The sequence below is a fragment of the Rhinatrema bivittatum genome, chromosome 9 (genome assembly GCF_901001135.1).
Source record: "Rhinatrema bivittatum chromosome 9, aRhiBiv1.1, whole genome shotgun sequence".
Lineage (NCBI taxonomy): Eukaryota > Metazoa > Chordata > Amphibia > Gymnophiona > Rhinatrematidae > Rhinatrema > Rhinatrema bivittatum.
The window spans coordinates 193,983,616-194,006,429 of record NC_042623.1 but is presented as its reverse complement, the minus strand read 5'-3'; the positions used below and the strand labels follow the sequence as shown (position 1 = coordinate 194,006,429).

At 42.5% G+C, this 22,814-nt stretch overlaps 1 protein-coding gene across 2 annotated transcripts in view; it reads left to right on the top strand.

Annotated features, from left to right (window-relative positions):
- UGGT1 (UDP-glucose glycoprotein glucosyltransferase 1) overlaps nucleotides 1-22,814 on the top strand; it is a 246,543-nt gene that overhangs the window by 132,405 nt on the left and 91,324 nt on the right. For both annotated transcript variants that reach the window (XM_029615446.1, XM_029615445.1), the window contains 5 exons: nucleotides 3,190-3,321; nucleotides 4,043-4,173; nucleotides 4,280-4,375; nucleotides 7,532-7,634; nucleotides 17,625-17,704. In XM_029615446.1, coding sequence (XP_029471306.1) covers nucleotides 3,190-3,321; nucleotides 4,043-4,173; nucleotides 4,280-4,375; nucleotides 7,532-7,634; nucleotides 17,625-17,704 — 542 coding nt within the window. The remainder of the gene's footprint in view (nucleotides 1-3,189; nucleotides 3,322-4,042; nucleotides 4,174-4,279; nucleotides 4,376-7,531; nucleotides 7,635-17,624; nucleotides 17,705-22,814) is intronic.

Sequence of the window (22,814 nt, the reverse complement as noted above, 5' to 3'; positions counted from 1 at the left end):
TAGAAAAAGATGGAATCCTACCAGTTCGGAATCTTCTCTGTCCCCGAAAACGACCTCTAAAGGTATTGAACGAACAATAGGGACGAGGTTTATCCTCAGGTAATTTATAAACTTTATTATCTCCCAAATCCTTAATGAGCTGCTCTAACTCTTTCCCGAAGAGTAATGAACCTTTAAAAGGAAAAGAACCCAAGCGAGATTTGGAAGTTGCATCAGCTGCCCAATGACGAAGCCAAAGAAGTCTCCTTGCAGAAACTGCAGAAGCCATAGAACGAGACGAAGTACGTAATAGGTCATATAATGCATCAGCAGTGTATGCTACTGCTGATTCTAAACAATTGGCTTGCTCTAGTTCTGCTGACAGCAAATCCTGAGAGGTAAGTAACTGTTGGACCCACCGAAGAGTTGCCCTCTGCATTAGACTACTGCACACCGCCGCCCTTACACCTAAAGCGGATACCTCAAAGATACGCTTAAGAAGAACCTCAAGTTTTCTCTCCTGAAAATCCTTTAGAGCAGTGCCTCCAGTTACTGGAATTGTGGTGTGCTTAGCAATAGCAAAAACTGCAGAATCAACTTGAGGGACCTTTAACAAATCCAAAAATTCTTGTGGAAGTGGATAAAGTTTATCCATAGCTCTAGTAACCTTAAGACCAGCTTCTGGGAAATCCCATTCTTGAGTAAGCAACTGGAAAAGTTTAGGATGAAAAGGAAAAGATTTAGGCGGAGCCCTAATCCCTGCGAGAACAGGATCCCCAGGAGTGGAATCCGTTACTGGTTGTGGTGCTGGAATTGCCAGTTCCTCTAGTACAAAAGGAATAAGGGGATCTAACTCCTCTTTGTGAAACAATCACAGTACTTGGGGATCATCCCCTTCCACCAGCACTGATCCCATAACCTCCTCATCAATAGTATCAGCTGATGATCCCAGAAGTGGGTCTAATAAATCAGGATCCTGACCCATATTAATTAAATGTGACATAGGTTCCTTTGCATGCTTAGGAATCTTAGCAGAGGGTGGCTGAATAGCTTCTGTATCTGCTGCAGCCTCCAAATATGCCTTATGCATAAGCAAAATAAATTGTGAAGAAAATGGCTGCTTTAATACCCCCCCCCCCCCCCGTGGGTAAAGAATGTTGAATACTATCATTTTCATTAAAACTAGAGTGCTCTGGGGCTAAAATATGAAGCATTAGAATCGCGCATACGCGGCAACTGCCATTTTCTGCCAGTAAGAGGCAGCTCTGATGGCCCTTCGCCGCCAGAAACACAGCGAAAGCACAGACTGTCTCTGGAGAGCCGTGCTGCCAGCTCTCTACAGGCAGAACAGCGATAACCGCGTGGCATAACCAAAAAAAAATTAATAAACAGCTCTGAAAATTAAATTTTGCTTGTGTCCTTCCCAATATTGAAATTTGCCTTGAACTTAAGTCTTTTTTTTTTTTTTTTTTTTTTTTTTAAACTGCTATACAGTTAATGGAGCTCTCTCTTCAGGGGAATGAAACCTCCCTGGAAATCAACATAAAATCTCTAAGCTCCCTTCAGAGGCATATAAACTTCTCTGGCATTGAAAGGGGGAGGGACCGGCCCACCGGTAAATCCCCTCCTTGCCCGGGAATAATAAAAGTCTTCCGGGTGTCAAGGCCAATGGACACAGCTTCAAATTAATTCTAAATTCTTTTTTTTTTTTTTTTAAACATAAGATCTAGTCAAAGATCAGCCAGGGACAAAAAACTCCCTTCACTACAAATAAAGGTAAATTTACTCAGCTGACCAAAGTATCAGGACCGCAGGGGATGTCTTCCTTCACCTGCTGGAGTCAGAGGAATACTGGAGGATCGCAGGAGGCACCCTGGGATATGGGAGGTGCTTAGAACTTTGACCTCTGACTCCACCTGCTGGAAGGGAGATATAACCCTACTGTCTGGACTGATCTTGGTACGTACAGGGAACTGTGATCTGTAGAGTGGCAATGTGGTCTTCATTGCATACCTTCTTCAAGCATTATCATTTGGATGTTAGAGTTCGGGAAGATTCGTCTATTGCCAGAGTGGTGTTGCCAGTGAAGGAAGAAGCTTTGATACTCCCCACTTGAGTGGACTGGCCTGCCTGAATGCAGAGGAAGGTGAAATTAGTATTTACCTGATAATTTCCTTTCTTCTAAGAAAGGCAGGCCAGTCCTCATTCCCACCCTGGGCTGCCTCTACTCTACTGTACTGTATTGCCTTTGTCCTTCTTAGGGACGTTCTCAGAATCAGAAATCAAAGGCTGATGTAGATCTCTGTGTCGCCAAGGTACCTGGTAAGTGCGTGCTTTCTTTACCTGTTATGGTTATTGCGTTTCCTTCTCTTCTGAGTCCAGTGCTTTTCCTCACTGGAAGTAAAACAAAAAACAGTAAATGGTTGGGAGAGGGAATGTATGGTGTTGTAAAGTTCAAGTATTTGCTCAGTTGTCCATAGCTGGCTTTTCCAGGAATACTGGCAGGCTGATGTTAGTGCAGCAATATCAGTGAGTCAGTTGATCTCTGTCTCCATCTGCTGGTTGGCATGCATAACCCACTTACGTGGACAGGCCTGCCTGACCTAGAGGAAAGGAAATTATCAGGTAAGTAGTAATTTCACCTTCTTTAATATTTATCCTTCTCCTGCTACTGTCATTCCTTTTCCCCCCTCCCTCCTTGTATTATAGAATGAGGGTGGAAGTTCCAGCTGTTTTATGTAAGAGCAATCATCATGTGATACTTCTGAACAGGTCTTCTCTCAGCATTGAGCAGTTTAAGAAATTTGCAGGAAACGTAATTTAACAGTAAAATGTTTATTTCATAAATGGTGAATATTTCTGGTTGTAATGTTTACTTTCTCAATATTACACTGTTTGCAGCAAGTACTGTTTTCTTGTAAGCGAAGGCCAAATTGTTGCTTTGACTATGATACTTAATCTGTGCAATAGAACTACTTGCCCATGTAGACCAGGCATTTATGGTTCAAGGTTGGTTTGATCTAAGCCATTCCAGAGGATGTACTGAAGAGCTGTGTGAGGCAGGCTTTGCAGACTGTAGGGTACTGCCTTGAAGTCCTGTCTACATGGCTCATTCAGGAATATCTTCTCTGTATGATGTGTAAGTCCTGTAAAATCACTTGTTATTTATACCATTGAGTCTGAATTCTTGATCTTTCTCTTTCCTTTCAGGGGATGGATGTCGTTCTTTTTAAAGAGGCCTATGAGTCCCCCAAAATGGATTTTGTTTTGTCACACACATTGTATTGCCAAGATGTATTGAAGCTGAAAAAAGGACAGAGGGCTGTTATTAGCAATGGAAGGGTGAGTGCATGATTGAGCAGAGCTATGGACTGGGCATTATTAATGCTGAAAGGGTAAATGTATGACTTGAAGGCTATAGAATATGAGATTGGCATCCGAGAAGGAGGGTGGTGGGAACTTGAGGTCAATATCAAAGAAAAGATGAGGAATAACTGGGCAAAGGCCTCTGATAGGCAATTTTAGCAGTAGAAAGGTGAGTCTCTGTACAGGGACCAAGTGTCCCATTGAAAGTGGACTCTGATCTTGTGAGGTGAGCTTGTCTCAGTCCCTTCTTGCTTCTCCCAACTCAGCCTCTATCTTCAGCTTTCTCTTGCTCTCTCCTAGCCCAGCTTGTCCCTCCATCTCTCTTCTTCCACCGCTGGCTTATTTTTCTTCTCCTTCCTTCTGTTTAGTCCAACTGTTCTCTCTCTTTGTTTTCCCTCTTTCTTCCACTCCCGAGCCTAATTTTTTTTTTTTTTGTGATGTCTGCAAACTAATGTTCCTTGTGAGAACTGTGCAGGACTATTTAAAGAACCAACGGTGGGGGAGGTAAGAGGGAGCTGGAGCAGCAGAGTGTCCTGATTGACTTGGTGTTGGCTTGTTCTTATAGCATCCTTCCAAGGTTGCCCAGCTCTACCACTGAGCCTCTTGGAGCCAGTGAGTTCCATCCACTAAAGCTTTTTTTGAAACCATTTTGATAGAACACGATTGTTAAATACATTCCCTTTTTCTTTTTGTTCAGATTATTGGTCCATTAGAAGACAGAGAAGTTTTTAATCAGGATGATTTCCACCTCCTGGAGAATCTCATTCTGAAGACATCAGGGGAGAAGATCAAGTCACAGATTGAGCAGCTGGGAATAGAAGAGAATCAGTAAGCTCCAGCAGTTTGTAACTATTAAGTAGTATATTACAGCTATGGCAGCCCATGCCTTGCCCTATCCATATTCCAGTAACGCTCTTCCTACTTTCACTTGCAGTGCTAGTGACTTGTTGATGAGAGTTGATGCTCTTCTGTCTTCTCAACCTAAAGGAGAAGCAAGAATTGAGTACCAGTTCCTGGAAGACAGACATAGGTATGACAATCCTTTTTAAATGTGTCTGAAAATGTGTCCTGGAAAACTTTCTCATGTTGGTAACTTTTGTAAAGATATCACAACATGTCGTGCAAAACCATAGAAAATGTTGCAACTATTCCTAAAGAGTTCTGTTCTTTTGCACAGTTGCAACCACAGATGCATGGAGTAGGAAGTTGTGAAGCCTCAATGCATGAGGGTAATGGGTAAGGGACATTCCTGTTCATACCCCAGATAAGTCCAGGCAAGTGGATTTTGCATCCCTAAAAGCAGATGGAGGCAGAGAACTAAAAATTTTGAGGCACTGCTACATAGTTGCAACCACAGATGCATGCAGTAGGAAGTTGTGAAGCCTCAATGCATGAGGGTAATGGGTAAGAGACATTCCTGTTCATACCCCAGATCAGTCCAGACAAGTGGATTTTGCATCCCTAAAAGCAGATGGAGGCAGAGAACTACAAATTTTGAGGCACTGCTACATAACTGAGAGTGCCACAGCTCCGGGGGCGAAATCTTCCCAATGAGGCAAGGCCGGTCCACTCCGTCATTCCTTTTTTAGGGGGCTGTCTGGCTTGTTTCTACGGGGAGTGGTCCAAAGTCACTCAGGATCAGTGGGTACTCACGGTCATAAGAGACGGTTACGCTTTAGAATTTGCCGCCCCATTCATGACCTCTTTTTGGTCTCCTCCAGCGGTTCGTTGGAAAAACAGCGGGTGGTTGGGGAGACTTTAAACACAGAAGCTGTGGTGCAGTCCCTCCGGAAGAACGGGGCATGTGGATCTCATGGCAACTCACTACAATGCGAAGGCACCGTGCTTTTCAGCCGCAGACGAGAATACGGGGCCGAGGGAAAAAACAGTGGTGATTCCTTCGCCTCAGGAAGTTCTACTTTATGTATGTCCCCCGTGGCCTCTGGTAGGAAAGGTATTGTGCCGGATAGAGAGACACCCGGGAGACGTCATGTTGGTGGCCCTGGAGTGGCTGCGTCGGCCATGGTTTGCGGATCTGATCAATTTGGTGGTGGATGGGCCACTGTGGTTCTGCCATCTTCCTCGCCTACTTCGTCAGGGTCCCATTTTTTCAGATCAGGCAGATTGCTTCTGTCTAGCGGCTTGGCTTTTGAGAGGTGGCATTTGAGGCGTAGGGGTTAGCCAGAGTTCAGTTATCACTACCCTTTTTCATGCTAGGTGGACGTCTACATCTCTATCTTACGTCCAGGTATGGAAAGTTTTTGTGTCTTGGTGTATACCTAGGGATGTTCAGGCTTTGCGCTCTTCGATGTCTCAGATTTTGTCTTTTCTGCAAGAAAGTTTGAGCAAAGGCTTGGCCTTTAACTCTCTCCGAATACAGATGGTGGCTTTGGTGTCCTTACATGGGACATTGTCCTCTCATCCGGATGTGGTCAGATTTCTTCGAGGGGCTAAGAATCTACGGCCTCCGGTTAGGAGAGACTGCCCATCCTGGAATCTTAATCTTGTCCTGCGAGTTTTATGTGAGACGCCCTTTGAGCCTCTCTGCAGGGCAACCTTAAAGGATTTGACTCTGAAGGTTGCTTTCCTGATAGCTATTTGTTCGGCGAGAAGAATATTAGAATTGCAAGAGTTATCTTGTTGAGATCCATTCCTTCAGATTTCAAATTCAGGCATGTCCTTGCGGACAGTTCCCTCCTTCCTTCCCAAGGTGGTCTCGTTGTTTCATGTTAATCAGACTGTGGAACTTCCAGCTTTTCCGGATTTGGATGCGTCTGCATCTGTTGCGCGAGAGCTCAGACGTTTAGACATCCGGAGAGCCTTGATGAGATATCTCGAGGTGATAGATGGATTTAGCAGATCGGATCACCTGTTTATGTTGTGGAGTGTTGCAAAGAAAGGTACCCAGGCTTGCAAGGCTACCATTGCGAGATGGCTTAAGGAGGCTATTGGGTAATCCTACATAATCAGAGGACGTTGGGTACCTGATGGTTTGCGGGCTCATTCTACTCAATCACACGCAGCCTCATGGGTGGAGGCTCAATTAGTCTTGCCACAGGAAATTTGTATGGCGGCAACCTGGAAATCGTTGCATACCTTTTCACGTCATTATCGCTTAGATGTCTGGGATCCGGAAGCTCGCTCTTTTGGTGAGTGTTTTGCGAGTGGGGCTCTCCAAGTCCCACCCCGACTAGGGAGCTTTGGTACATGCCAGGAGTCTGGACTGATCCGGGTACGTACAGGGAAAGGAAATTTGGTTCTTACCTGCTAATTTTCGTTCCTGTAGTACCACAGATCAGTCCAGAACCCGCCCGTTCTGGACTGGTTGCTTTCAGTTCTGTAAGGTTTTTTTTTTTTTAGATATTCTATTATGTTTTAAGCTGTTTGACTATTTACCAGTGTATTTTACCAATGTTTTTTTCTGGCTTGGGTACAGTTCAGTACTGAGGAACTGCAGGTGGCACCAGTGATTATAAAACAGTGTCAGTTAAACTTTCTCTGTCTCCATCTGCTGGCAGGGATGCATAAACCCAGGAGTCTGGACTGATCCATGGTACTACAAGGAATGAAAATTAACAGGTAAGAACCAATTTTCCTCTCCTGTCTTCATGAATGTCTAACTCAGATTCCACAAGGATAGATGGTGCTTGAGGATGATAAACTGCTAGGTCACAACATCTGCAGCTTTCACAAGGGGGAGTAAACCCAAATCTCTCTTTACTAATTTCTGTCTAAACTTCCCCAGCTGGTTGGCACACCAGTGTTTAGTTAGGGACATCAGAGGTTCTCTACAGGATGGTAAAATGGAGCAGGGCAGGAAGACGTTTTATTCACCATGGCATGGATCTGATTCAAATTGCTGAGAAAAATGCCGAATGTCTAACAGCACTGAATATTGGCATTTATAAAAAGCTACCATTTGCTATAGCAGACCATGGATGTTCCCCAGGCACACCAAAGATGTTTAGCAAAAATCTTGGCTCTTTCCTAAATCTCTTTCTGTATTCTGATGTTTGCTGTCCCTGGTTTCTGGGTTTTTTTTTCAGATTGTTATTGATACTGTGCCAGCAGGTTAAATAATGAGGTCACAGTATCTTCATGCAAGCAGATTTTCTGTGCCACTGCCAGTAAGTTCGCTGAGGATTTGGTACAGAACTCATGTTCGTTAGCCTTTTTTTCTTTACAGTGCACTTCTGATGAGACCGAGGGAGGGGGAGACCTACTTTGATGTTGTGGCAATTGTTGATCCTGTCACCCGTGACTGTCAGCGGCTCACCCCGTTACTTATGGTAAGGATTCTGCTTTTAGTGTTATCGGAAAGCTCGCTGAGAAAAGGGGGACACAAGTCTTAATTGTTTTTATAGGTTACGGAATTTTTTTTGTTGTGTGTCATCTTGTGCCTGCTTCTTACATACTACAACTATTAGATACCTTTTTGCTTCTGATCAGCCCCGGGTTCCCTGGAAGAAGGGATGTGTCATATGCTGCCAGAATCCCTTGGAGAAAGGAAGAATTGCTGGCCATATGGGTAAATATGACTTGCTGGGAACTAGCCAGCATGGATTTAACAAAGGGAAGTCATGCCTTACTAATTTATTAGAGTTAAGTGCAAGGAAACATAAGGATAAAGGCAAATCAGTTCATTGCATAATATATCTGGATTTTCAGAAAGCATTTGATAAAGTTCCTCATGAGTCTCCTGAAGAAATTAATAAGTCATGGGACAGAAGGCATGGTCTTATAGTGCACTGGTATCTGGTTAAAGGATAAGAAACAAACAGTAGGACTAACCTGGCTAGTTTTGGTGACGAGTGGATCACCCTAAGGATCTCTCCTGGGTCTTGTGTCTTTTAATATATTCATTAATGATCTAGTCCAGGCAGGGCGGGGGTAACCTGACTTGCTGCCCTGTGAAAATGATTACTGTGCAGTCGCCCTTCCACTATGGATTCTAATGGAGCCCTTCACGGGCTTTTCTTTTTTTCCTAAGAATTATTTTGAATATCTGAACATTGTTTACAGGTGCGGTGAAGTTAAAGTAAGACTATCAGATTTCTGAAATCTGCAACACTATTCCCCATAGTTCCAGTAGTGGATAGGCAGTTCATTTAGGGAGAAGGGTGGTTGTCCGATGTGCTACCCTCATGGAAAAATTGTAGTAAATCTACTTGCAATAAATAGCTCAAAGCATGTTATTTGAATTTTTTTGCCACCAAATATGTTAAACTCAGCACAAAAGCCTCAGGGCTAGTGGCTATGTCCTATGTTCAAGGGAATTAATTATGCATCAAAAAAAATTCAGATCTGCCAACAAACGCCAGCTGTTATCAACATGTAAATCCTAAAAAATACAATAGAATTTTCTAACATTGTGCGTGTAAGAATTAGCACTTGCGCGCATAAAATAGCACATATGCAAGTGCATGCTATTTTCAAAACAGCAACTTACATGCCTAAATTGGGGTCTGTGAGTAATTTTGCACGAGTAAGAAAGGTGCGTGCCAGAGGCGTTCCAGGGCAGGGCGAACATTAAGGCGCAAATGTTGCTAAAGCCAAAGTGATGCGTGTATGTCTTTTACTTGCATACTGCATATTTACTTCTGCTCAATATCTGGTGTAAGTAATCCTAAACATTGTTAAAGTGAAAAAAATGACTGGGTAGAGGGAATTCAGTCTGAAGAGCCAGGAGGGGCTTCCCGAGCTGAGATAGACTGGGAAAACTGATAGACTAATTGGAAAAACTGGTTATTTCTACAGATGTGCTTCGGGTAAAAATTTCGTGTTGGGCTTCGTTTCGGGATGGCCCCCCCCCCCCCCCCCGCGGGAATTTTGTTTTTCCCGTGGTTCGAGTTTTTTTTTCCAGGGGCCCCGATTTTCAGGTTAGTGCGCGCTATCAGGAGTTAGCGTGCACTAATGGGAGTTAGCGCGCGCTAACTCAAAAAATGAATTTTTTCTGAAATTATGGAAATATTCAATCGTTTTTCAGTTCTCCCGAATCATTCCGAATTAGGTCGTTTCGTTGACATTGCCTAATTCAGGAAAAACGATTGCACATCCCTGGTTATTTCTTTGCCAAACGCATCTTATAAAATATCCTGACTTACGCGCGTAAAAGCTGAATTATGGGGGCTAAAAGCGACAATGCGATAAAAATTTACAAGCGTATCCTTTTAAAATTGGGAGTACAAATATGCAGGTATACGAGTTGCGCACAGTTATCCAGCTAATTTCCAACTTATTTGGCTAAGTAGTACCTTTCCTGCTAATTAGTTGGATAAATTTGAACTTATTCAGATAAGTAGCGACACTTATCCAGCTATATTCTGATTTATCCGGCTAAGTTAGGAGCAGGCTTACATAACCAGACAAGTCTAAAAAGTGCTGCTTGTCCATCTGAGTAGCACTTTTCAGACTTATCCTGCTGTATGATGCTACTTTGCTGGATAAATCGGCATTTATCCGGATAAGTTTGAACTTAAGAACATAAGAAAATGCCATACTGGGTCAGACCAAGGGTCCATCAAGCCCAGCATCCTGTTTCCAACAGTGGCCAATCCAGGCCATAAGAACCTGGCAAGTACCCAAAAACTAAGTCTATTCCATGTAACCATTGCTAATGGCACTGGCTATTCTCTAAGTGAACTTAATAGCAGGTAATGGACTTCTCCTCCAAGAACTTATCCAATCCTTTTTTAAACACAGCTATACTAACTGCACTAACCACATCCTCTGGCAACAAATTCCAGAGTTTAATTGTGCATTGAGTAAAAAAGAACTTTCTCCGATTAGTTTTAAATGTGCCCCATGCTAACTTCATGGAGTGCCCCCTAGTCTTTCTACTATCCGAAAGAGTAAATAACCGATTCACATCTACCCGTTCTAGACCTCTCATGATTTTAAGCACCTCTATCATTTCCCCCCTCAGTCATCTCTTCTCCAAGCTGAAAAGTCCTAACCTCTTTAGTCTTTCCTCATAGGGGAGTTGTTCCATTCCCCTTATCATTTTGGTAGCCCTTCTCTGTACCTTCTCCATCGCAATTATATCTTTTTTAAGATGCGGCGACCAGAATTGTACACAGTATTCAAGGTGCGGTCTCACCATGGAGCGATACAGAGGCATTATGACATTTTCCGTTTTATTCACCATTCCCTTTCTAATAATTCCCAACATTCTGTTTGCTTTTTTGACTGCCGCAGCACACTGTACCGACGATTTCAATGTGTTATCCACTATGACACCTAGATCTCTTTCTTGGGTTGTAGCACCTAATATGGAACCCAACATTGTGAATTATAGCATGGGTTATTTTTCCCTATATGCATCACCTTGCACTTATCCACATTAAATTTCATCTGCCATTTGGATGCCCAATTTTCCAGTCTCACAAGGTCTTCCTGCAATTTATCACAATCTGCTTGTGATTTAACTACTCTGAACAATTTTGTGTCATCTGCAAATTTGATTATCTCACGCGTCGTATTTCTTTCCAGATCATTTATAAATATATTGAAAAGTAAGGGTCCCAATACAGATCCCTGAGGCACTCTACTGTCCACTCCCTTCCACTGAGAAAATTGCCCATTTAATCCTACTCTGTTTCCTGTCTTTTAACCAGTTTGTAATCCACGAAAGGACATTGCCTCCTAGCCCATGACTTTTTACTTTTCCTAGAAGCCTCTCATGAGGAACTTTGTCAAACGCCTTCTGAAAATCCAAGTATACTATATCTACCGGTTCACCTTTATCCACATGTTTATTAACTCCTTCAAAAAAGTGAAGCAGATTTGTGAGGCAAGACTTGCCCTGGGTGAAGCCATGCTGACTTTGTTCCATTAAACCATGTCTTTCTCTATGTTCTGTGATTTTGATGTTTAGAACACTTTCCACTATTTTTCCTGGCACTGAAGTCAGGCTAACCGGTCTGTAGTTTCCCGGATCGCCCCTGGAGCCCTTTTTAAATATTGGGGTTACATTTGCTATCCTCCAGTCTTCAGGTACAATGGATGATTTTAATGATAAGTTACAAATTTTTACTAATAGGTCTGAAATTTCATTTTTTAGTTTCTTCAGAACTCTGGGGTGTATACCATCCGGTCCAGGTGATTTACTACTCTTCAGTTTGTCTATCAGCCTGTGGTTTTTACATACACGAGCATGTGTGTGTGCAAATGTACTCGGGTTTTACAATCTTTCCGCTCTGCTTATAAAATACAGTACCAACTTTGCAGGCACCCATTTCCTTTCTTTTTGTTTTCCGCTGTCTTCTCATCTTCTCTTCTTGCATGCCTTTCCCCATACCACCTCCTTTCTGTCCTTTTTATCCTCTGCACTATTTCTCTTCCCTTTCCTCCCACATTATCTTCCTGAATCTTCCCCCCAACAAAACCTGGGTTCCTTTTTCTCTCTTGCCTCTATCTTCTCTCCCACTCCATCCACCCACTAACCAGTCCGCCTTCCCTCTCCCTCCATCTTCATTTCTTTCTCTGTCAACCCCCTTGCCAATCCAGGGTACTTCACCCCCTCCATCCCTGGGCTTCTCTCCCTTTCTCTGAACCTGTTCCCTCACATCATGAGTCCTCTCTCCCTCCCCTTCATTCCCTATCCCTTCTCTCTCTGCCCCTCTCTCAGACCAGGTTCAGTCTTCTCAATCCCCAGAAAGATCTCCCTACATCTCCCTTCACTAACCTAAAGAAAGTGCATCCCATATCCTCTCTCCCATCCCTGAAAGGCTCTCCTCACACCCCCTAGGCTCTCAGAAGCCAGAAGGCTCTCCCTACATTTCTGCCCTTTTCCAAAACTGTCCGCTCATTTTTCTCTCCCCCTAAAGCACTTTCCAAATTCTTGCCCCCATTCTCCCCCAAAAACTCATAAGGACATATGACGTTGCCATACTGGGTCAGACCGAGGATCCATCAAGCCCAGCATCCTCTTTCCAACAGTTGCCAATCCAAGATTCAAATACCTGGCAAGTACTTTATTTAATCCAAACATTAAATAAATCTCATGCCAGTAATAAGCAGTAATAATTACCTAAATCAACTTGATTAATAGCAGTTTATGAACTTCTCCTCCAGGAACTTGTCCAAACCTTTTTTAAACCCAGCTATGCTAACTGCCTTTACCACATCCTCTGGCATTGAATTTCAGAACTTAATTGTGTGTTGAGTGAAGAAGAATTTTCTCTGATTTGTTTTAAATATGCTATTTGCTATTTTCTAACTTCATGGACTGCTTCCTAGTCCTTGTATTATCTGAAAGAGTAAATAACTGATTTACAACTGATTTACAATTACCTGTTCTAGCCCTCTCAGCCTTTCCTCATAGGGAGCTATTCCATTGCCTTTATCATTTTGGTTGCCCTTCTCTGTACCTTTTCCAGAGCAACTATATATTTTAATGGAATTGTACACAGCACTCAAGGTATGATCTCACCATGGAGTGATATAGAGGCATTATGACATTCTCCATTTTATTCACCGTTTCTTTTCTAATAATTCCTAACATTGTGTTTGCTTTTTTTGACCACTGCAGTACACTTAGCTGGTGATTTCCATATATTATCTACTATGACACCTAAATCTTTTTCCTGGGTGGTAGCTCCTAATATGGAACTTAAGATAATGTAACTATGTAGTTGCTTTTCCCTACGTGCATCACTTTGCGCTTGTCCACATGAATTTTTATCTACCATATGGATACCTAGTCTTCTAGACTTGCAAGGTCCTCCTGTAATTTATCACAATCTGCTTATGATTTAACAACTCTGAATAATTTTGTCTCATATGCAAATTTGATCCTCACTTGTCGTTTCCCTTTCCAGATCATTTTTAAATATATTAAAAAGTGTTGGTCCAAGTACAGATCCCTGAGGCACTCTATTGTTTACTTTTCTTCACTGAGAAAACTGACCATTAAATTATACTCTCTGTTTCCTGTCTTTTAACCAGTTTGCGATCCACAAATGGACATTGATCCTATCCCATGACTTTTTAATTTTCTTAGAAGTCTCTCACAGGGAACTTTGTCAAATGCCTTCAGAAAATCTAAGTACACTACATCTACTGGTTCACCTTTATCCACGTGTTTATTCACCTATTCAAAAAAAATGTAACAGATTTGTGAGGCAGGACTTCCCTTGGATAAATCCATGCTGGCTGTATCCCATTAAACCATGTCTATCTATATGTTTTGTGGTTTTGTTCTTTAGAATAGTTTCCATGATATTTCTCGGCACTGAAGCCAGGGTCACCAGTCTGTAATTTGCCGGATCACCATGGAGCTCTTTTAAATATCAGGGTTACATTAGCCACCCTCCAATCTTCACGTACAATGGATGATTTTAATGATAGTTTACAAATTACTATTAATAGATCTGAAATTTCATTTTTGAGTTCTTTCAGAATCCTGGAGTGTATACCATCTGGTCCGTGCGATTTGCCACTTTTCAGTTTGTCAATCTGGCCTACTACATTTTCCAGGTTAACCGTGATTTAGTTCATTTCATCTAAATCATCACCCTTGAAAAACGTTACCGGAACAGGTATCTCCCCAACATCCTTATTAGTGAACTCCAAAGCAAAGAATTCAATTAGTTTTACTGCAATGGCCTTATCTTTCTTAAGTGCCCCTTTAACCCCTCAATCGTCTAACGGAGAAACATAGAAAATGACAGCAGAAAAGGACCAAATGTTCCATCCAGTCTGTCCATTGAGCTAATGGTAACATCTGCTGCACCATACAGGTCACTCCCATACTTAGTTTCCCAAACCGTCAAAGTCAGGGCTTTTGTTGGTTGCTGTCTGAGTCCAATTCCCCATCAAAAGTATCAGGCTTATTGGTTAAGGGTAGTAACAGTTGCATCAGCAAGCCGTGCCCTCCCCCCCCCCCCCCCCCTCCAGCTGACGTCTCCTGCACGCCGGGAGGGCCAAAAGCGCATGCGTGGGCCGTAGGCGCCGCGTGCTGAAGGAGCATGCCCCTTGTGCCCCCTCTTTGTGTCCCTCTGCTGCTTATCTGACTTGCCATCACCTCAGCAGCTGTTTTTATCAAAACTGTAGTTTGTAGGTATTCAACATTGAAAATATTCGGATTCTGCCAATCAACACGTCTAACAGACAGAGATGTATAAAACCATATAGTAAACCTTCTTCGTGTTGTCTTTGCAAATTCCCACATCAAATAACGTATTAATCCTAGGAATGTCGATGATATCCATATTACTGTTAAATGCACAATCCTTAACAAAAAAATTGCCAGTATTCAATGATCTTCTCTTGGACAATAAACCAGACTTTTGTGGAGTAACTGAATCTTGGCTCAAAAAAACAGACTCTGTCACAGTACATCAGTTACCAAAAAACATTTATGATGTTCATTCCATCCCCCAGCTGAACAAAAGAGGTGGCGGATTATTATTACTGATTAAGAAAACCTTCAAGATGTCTCTGCAAGTTGCTGTGTCTCCCTCTAATTTTGAAATTGGTCTTTTAAAGTCTAAACAGCTACAAATATGTTTAATATATGCCCCACCTGCACTGAGCATAATCCCTCTACATTAATTGAGTTTTTTATGAACAACATTGATTCTGATATCCCCTCTATTATTCTGCGTGATTTTAACAAACATGCTGACTCGGATTACTCTCATCCAACTGTGAATCTTTTCTATCCACCATGACAGCCATTGGTTTTCAACAAATTATCAATTCACCTACACACAAAGCAGGCCATACCTTGGATCTCATCTTCATTAACTCTCTAATGCAATATAAAGGTCCACCAAAAATTCTTCCAATTCCTTGGTCTTATCATTTTCTGATTTCACCCATGATCACTGTACAAAATCCTAATGTAATCCCGTCTAATCAGAATACCAATATTGAATATAGAAAGATATGCTCCATAGAGAACCTTATCGATCTTCACCCAGATGCTATTAAAAAGTTAGATGTCTCCAATATTGACACTGCTGATGAGTCCTGGTTGGATATTACCAGCAATGTTGCTAACAACTGTTGCCGTTTAATTAAAAAAGAATTTAAATTAAGTAATAAGAATAACTCTCCTTGGTATTCTCCTGAATTAAAAGCAATGAAACGTGTTTTAGGAAATTTGGAAAAAAAAATGGCACAAAGCACCAACTACACTTACTAATTACAGAATCACCCTTCATAATTACTGAACTAAAATCAATTATACTAAACGTAACCACTATTAAAAAAAAAATAAAAAAATTCATGACTTCAAATTCAATGCCAGTGTTCTCTTCTCCTTTGTTTCAGACTTAGTCAATCCTTCTTCCAATCTAGAGATAAATCAAAAAGCAGAATCCCTCTGCAACGAGTTGGTCAATTTCTTTAGAGCCAAACCCTTGAATTTGATAAACTCTATTCCAATTGATATAGGCAACAAAATAACTCTTGCATCTATTGTTGAAACCACTTGATCTTCTTTTGAAAATATTGCCTCAACAGAACTACAATGCTTTTTATGAAAATTAAAACCAACTACCCATCTAATATAATGTAAAACTAGCATGTCATAAAACACTTCATACTTAAAATGAAAATGTACTAAGTAAAACAATATTAAATAAAGCTCTGACTGCAATTCTCAAATAAGTGCCTGAAAGCAGCTTATTGAATGCCTGCTGGAATAACCAGGTTTTGATCCTTTTTTTAAATAATTTTTTATCTGTTGTTAGCCTCAAGGTTTCCAGCATTGTGTTTCAAATGATGGGGCTGACTACTGATAATTGCTCTTTCCCTGATGTCTCCCAAGTGTGCCTCTTAAATAGTTGGAACAGACAGCAACCTTTTGTTTTCTGATCGAAGGTTTCAAGAAGTATAAGTGTAATCTGGTACCTACCCATGATGCATCACTATTAAAGATTGTGTAGTGAAGTAAGGTTAACACCGGTACTTTGTATAGTATCCTGTACTGTGTTGGCAGCCAATGTAGTTGGAGCAGAATTGGGGTTATATGGTCATATTTGCGTGTGACTGTTAGAATTCTTGCCGCAGAATTCTGCAGCAGTTTTGAAGAGCCTGATGGGTTTTTTTTAATATATCTTTATTCAAGAGATAACAGTTACAAATCTATCAAATATAGAAGGAAACAAATGGGACTCCAAGAACAGGGAGTTACAATAATCCAACCCTGCGAAAATCATGGTTTGGAGTGCCAACCTAAAATCATCGGCTCTAAGAACAGTTTTAACCTTCTCAACATTCTTAATTTGTCATAGCCGGAGTTAACTAGGTTCTATATATGATATTTCATTGACAATGTAGTGTCTATTGCAACACCCAGGTCACATGCCATTGTTTGGATTTTCATCCCCTGAAAACTGGTAGCCTGCCTTCATCTGTTGGTTGACATGCATAGCCCATTCCTATGGACTGGTCTGGCTGTATTTGAGGAAAGGAAATTATCCGGTATGAAGTAATTTCACCTTTCTATCAAAATGAGGTGTCAGAAAATTATCACAACACTTGCAAGACCCTAAAACACAAGGTAAAGACTTTAGTTAAAAGTGTTCCTCATGTAACGATGATGTCCTACATTAAAAAAAAGAAGAGGTCCGTATTCAAAAGCCATTTAGATAGAGAACGTAATAGTTATCAGTCTAAATGGCTTACCCGGCTATATTCATCCTTTATCCAGCTAAATTCTAGCCTTTATCCAGCTAAATTCTAATAAGTAAGGAAGTTAGAATTTAGCTGGATAAGTTAGGGGCAGTACAGGGGTGTAACTGGCAGGAGTTGAGTTAGCCAGCTACGTTAACTGGCTAACTCCAATTTTCTGAGTTAGCTGGATGACTTAGCCAGCTAAGTCTGGTCGAGTCAAAGAGCTGCCCGAAGTTAGTCGGCTAACTAATTAAGGTAGTCGGCTATATTAAATAGTGTGGCTGCATGTTGAATATGCTTCAAAGTTAGCCAGATAAGTTTATCCGGCTAACTTTGCTATCTGGACTGTTTCTGAATATAGACATCAAAAAGTCTTAGTTCCCCTACATATTAGAGACATTTGCATGTAGGCACACTGTGAAGATGATTCATTTGTGCCATTACTGTGGTAGCCCCTGCCAGTCAAGTTGCACTGAGGATGTGCCTTGGAAGACGTACTTCTCCAGCCCTCAGGCCAATGAGGATTCTTGCAGCCTCCTAGACTGTGAAGGAACCATCACATTTGGAGGACTGTAAGGAGAGGGGAAAATAAGACGTGAACAAAAATAATTATTTTAAATAATTACTGACATCATATTTTTTTGTCCTGTTAGGTTTTGCACCAGTTGATAAATATGAACCTTCGGGTGTTCATGAACTGTCAGTCCAAATTGTCTGACATGCCTTTGAAAAGGTAAGAGCCATTGTGTAGCAGACTGGGAAATTTCTCTGCAATACTAATTTAACAATGCAGGAAGCAGCAGCTTCACTCAGAGCCTTTTGTCTGACAGTGTTGTGGCAACTGAATCAAATTGCTGGGTTCTATATGTGCTGGGGTCTGTTTCTTTCATTTCTTTGAGGACAAGCAGGATGTGAGGTTAGAGGTTGGTGATGTCATCTGATGGAGCCCAGACTGGTGAAGTTGACTTCATAGCTTCTAGAAGTTTTTGTCATGCTCCATCGAGCATGTGTATGCACGAGGCCCCCTTTAGTTGTGACTATTGAGCTCCATGGAAAATCAATATCTCTCCTTTCTCTGAAGAGAAATGTTCTGAATCTCATGTTTTTTTGTCACAGAGCCATCACTGTTCATCTTATCTCATCCCTCCTAAGTTCACCAACTAGGTTTCTCGACATTTTTCAAGTTTTCTTATTTTTTCCAAATTCATCATGCTCATTGGTATCTGTGCATCGGGCTGCATTGGCTGTGTTTTTTATTTAAAATCGTCATTTAATTTTATCTAGCTTCTTTTTTAGCTGTCGTCTCAAAAAGAGAAGAGGGCTATTGGCGTCAACAAATGCCCTCTGTGCAATTGCATCATGTCTATTTTAAGGGCAGTTAGAATTACTTTGTTGCTAGAATTTAAAATGCTTATTTAATGAACTATTGTAATCTTAGGGGTAGATTTTCAAACCGCGCGATTTGGCCTACTTTTGCTGGCGCATCAGGCGCAAGCAAAAGTACGCTGGATTTTAGTAGATACACGCGGAGCCGCGCGTATCCGCTAAAATCCGGGATCGGCGCGCGCAAGGCTATGGATTCTGTATAGCCGGCGCGCGCCAAGCCGCGCAGCCTACCTCCGTTCCCTCCCCTCACTTTCCCCTCCCTTCCCCTACCTAACCCACCTGCCCGGCCCTGTCTAAACCCCATCCTTACCTTTGTCGGGGGATTTACGCCTCCCTCTGGGAGGCGTAAATCCCCGCGCGCCAGCGGGCCGCTAGTGCGCTGGGACGCGACCTGGGGGCGGGTACGGAGGGCGCGGCCACGCCCCTGGACCGCCCCGGGCCGTAACCACGCCCCCGTACCTGCCCCCAAAACGCTGCCGACATGCCCCCTAAACACCGCGACGACCGGGCCCGCCCCCAACACGCCCCCCTCGGAGAACCCCAGGACTTACGCGAGTCCCGGGGCTCTGCACGCGCCGGTAGGCCTATGTAAAATAGGCTCACCGGCGCGCGGGGCCCTGCTCGCCTAAATCCGCCCGGATTTGGGCGGATTTAGGCGAGCAGGGCTCTTAAAATCCGCCCCTTATTTTATAATGTTTTAAACGTTTTCTTTTAAAGATTGTATATTAATTGATTATGTTACACATTACTGGATTTTAATTCGATTTGTGATGTAAACCGATATGAAGCTTTCACGAATATCGGTATATAAAAGTGAATAAATAAATAAATACCATGGATCCCCATGCTAGGTGTGTGCTCTGCCTGGAGATGACTCTGACATTTTGGAATGTTCCACATATTAGAAGATGACTCTCAGAGGACAGTGTTCACGCTTACAACTATTTAGAAATGCTCTTCAGAAAAGCAAGTCTCATCCATCAGCACTGAAGAGCATAGGAGCTGCAAAGGACGTTATTGGTGAATCAGCATTGAGGAAGCATTGATCTCCCTCAACATCGAGCACTCATAAAGGTTTTCTTGCTCCCCCTACCTGATGAAAGTGAGATTCTGTTTCATCGATACTAGCATCAAGGAGCACTGATACCGAGCATTGGCATCCTCCCAGTCGATGCTTGATGCCAGGAGCAGGGAGATTCTAGCAGTGGCCATTAATCCCCCTAAGCATTCCTATAGGACAGCTCATCCTTGCATCAGTCTTGAGCATTACGATAGCTTCCAGCATCTCAGTTGTCAGCCACTGATCTTCAAGTGTCCCAGATGTGACCACTACTTTACTTCCCATTGTTGCGTCCGTCAGTCCTAGACGGCTTTGCCCCATTTGCCTCACCTTGTTCACGACTCCTCCCGCTTACCTTGGGAAAATGGCTACCGCCGCGTCTGCAAGCCGCTCTCTCCGGCATCCCCAGAACAGCTATGGTGCTGCCTCCCGCCATGCTCCTCCCAAGGTCTACTAGGGTATGCGCGCGCTACCCTAATCTTTATTCCAACCTTGGCGCGAACCTCGGGGGCGTCCCCCTCAAGTGACATCATGCCATCTGGGTATTTAGCCTGCCCTTACTTGCTAGCTAGTCGAGTTAGCAAGGACTGGATTCCGGCTTGGTCTCGCCCAGTCTAAGCTACTCTGCCGCTTCCTTGCTGCCGCTGGAAGCTCTGTCTCTGCCCTTCAGGGTATTGACTAACCTGAGTACACGCTCCTCAGGGGCCCTCTGCTTTATTTCAGGTGCCTTACAGGGATCAGGTACTCGCTCCTCGAGGGCCTGCTCTCCCTGCCTCGGTGCCAGTATCATCTACTTCAGCCTGGTGGAATCGCATACCTACAGCTACCATCTAGTGAGTAATCTAACTCTCAGTCTGTCTCATCTACAGCATTGCCTTGCTGGGAAACCTACACCCGAATTCCCCTATACCAATGGGGTGAGAAGGGTCCCCTCTGCTGAGGTCCCGAGACTGCTACATCCAGACTACCTCACTACTTCCACCTCTGTTAGTATATATCAAGCTGTACAATAAAATATCTAATTCTGTGTTTGTGCATCCTGAGTCTAGCCCAGTACTGTGGCTTGCAGCATAATCAGAAATTAACACATTGTCTCTGTCAGAAACCCTGCTAAATTGCTCTCCAAGAAATTATTGGTTTGCTTCTCAGCATCACAAAATTCTCCTGAAACCAATTAGTTGAATCCAATCCACCAGGGGAAAGAGAGCAAGATTTTTATTTCAAGTACTTTGATTCCAAACAAACAAAAAAGGATTCCATCTCATCTAGATTAAGGGCCTAAAACATATTTCTGCTAAAGGAAAAGTTCAGAACCATTTCCCTGAGCACCTTAATTCCCTTCTTTGGAAAAAAAGAACTGGCTATGCTTCTGGGTTTAAAGGATGTTTATACCCACATAAAGAAATTTCATGGTCACAGGAAGTATATCAGATTTGTAGGAGGGAAGCACCACTTCCAGTATCGCATATGGCTGTTCCAGCCTAGTGTGAGCACCATGCATAGTCAGGAAATGTCTTGCAGTGGTTGTGGTGCATCTCCGCAAATTAGGGTGTACGCATTTCTCTACCAGGATGATTGGCTGGTCTAGAGCACACCTCAAGGTGCCATAGATTCAATGAGCAAAGCCAATCCAGGTGTTAGAGTTGCTAGAGTTAGTCATAAATTTATCTCAAATCCCTTTAGAGTTCATCTTAATTGGAATTTATTGGAGCTCTGCTAGATATAACTCAGGTAAAAGTCTTTCACAGGAAAGGATCATCACGCTAATGTTTGCAGTGGAATAAATGAGTTGTCAGCCGTCAGCATAGGACATGTTGAGGTTGTTGGGCCTTACGGCATCAGCAGCTCATGTCCCTCCAGTGGCATGTCTCCCCAGTGGCATGTCTCCATATGAGACAAGCCCAATGGAAGTTACTATTACAGTGGAGTCAAGTCATTCATGAACTTGGAGATAGCATCCAGATCTGTCCTGGTGGCTGATTCAATCAAACCTGGTAAGAGAAATCTCCTTCCAAGTTCCTCAAATTGTTTTAACTACAGCTGTATCTAACCCGGGCTGGGGAGCTCATGTAGAAAAACTTCACACCCAGACCAGGGTATTTGGTCTGTTCAGGGAAAACCTCATCACAATTGCCAAGAGCTAAGGACAATATTGTACACTCTAATGGCTTTCAGAGATCAGTTGGCCGACAAAATTGCCCTCGTTCAGATAATTGGGTAACAGTGTTCTTTGTGAAGAAGCAGGCACAGGTTCATAACTCCTATGTCAGGAAGTTTAGAAGTGGGCCCAGACCATTTCTCAAAAAATGGTCCTAAGTGCCAGGTACCTACCAGGCAAGGAGAATATTCTGTCAGTCTGTCATTTTGAAAGGATCCTGGACAGGGTAAATAGCAAATCTGATATTTCATAAGTGGTAAACACCTATGGTATATCTGTTTGCATATCCTCTGAATAGGAAGGTCCTGAACTTCTGCTCCAGAAGAGGAACTGAGCTAACTAGCCTCAAATACTTTTTTCCTGGATTGGGGTTAGGATCTTCTATTTGCTTAGTCATCAGGTCCTCTAGTGGCAAAAACTTTGCTAAAACTTATGAGAGACCAGGGAACCATGTCCTCATAGTCTCCTTTTGGCTACGACAGATTTGGTTTCCACTTCTGTAGGAGCTGTCCATCAGGGATCCAACCAGGCTGAGAAATTCCATAACTCTCATCACTCAGAACCAGAAAACATTGCATCATTCCAACATCAGGCCCCCCTAGCACTTACAGCCTGGATGTTAAGAGGATAGGGTTGAATTCCCTTAACCTATTTAAGGATTGTCTCATATTCTTCTGGCATCTAGGAAGGATTCACACGCAAATCATATTTATATATTTAGAGTTTTTATACGCTGCTTATTACGAGGCTCTAGGCAACCTATAAAACAGCATACATAATAAAATCATACATAAAAACAGAGAAACGCAAAAAATAAAAAATACTACTACAAGCCAATGCTAGCCCTAAGTATGTCTTAGACAGATCAGATCACAACCTGCAAAAACACTTCCTATAGAAAAATGCTTACAAACCAAAAAATGGATAAAGGTATCAAGCATAGATTGATAGAGCAACATGAAAGACTCGAAGCTGACCCTGGGCCATCATTTATAAAAATGCCTGCCTAAACAGAAATATTTTTTAATAGATCCTTGAAGGTCTTAGACCAGGACTCTAGCTGTAACTCTTAAGGCAGCAAATTCAAGAATACAGGAAAGGCAACAGAGAATGTCTGTTCCCTTGTTTCAGGTAATTGGGCATGTCGTACAAACAGGACGTCTAAAATTCCCCTCTGGGAGGATTGCAGTACTCTTGTCGGATTATAAATATAGAGCATTGAATTAACCCATGAAAAAG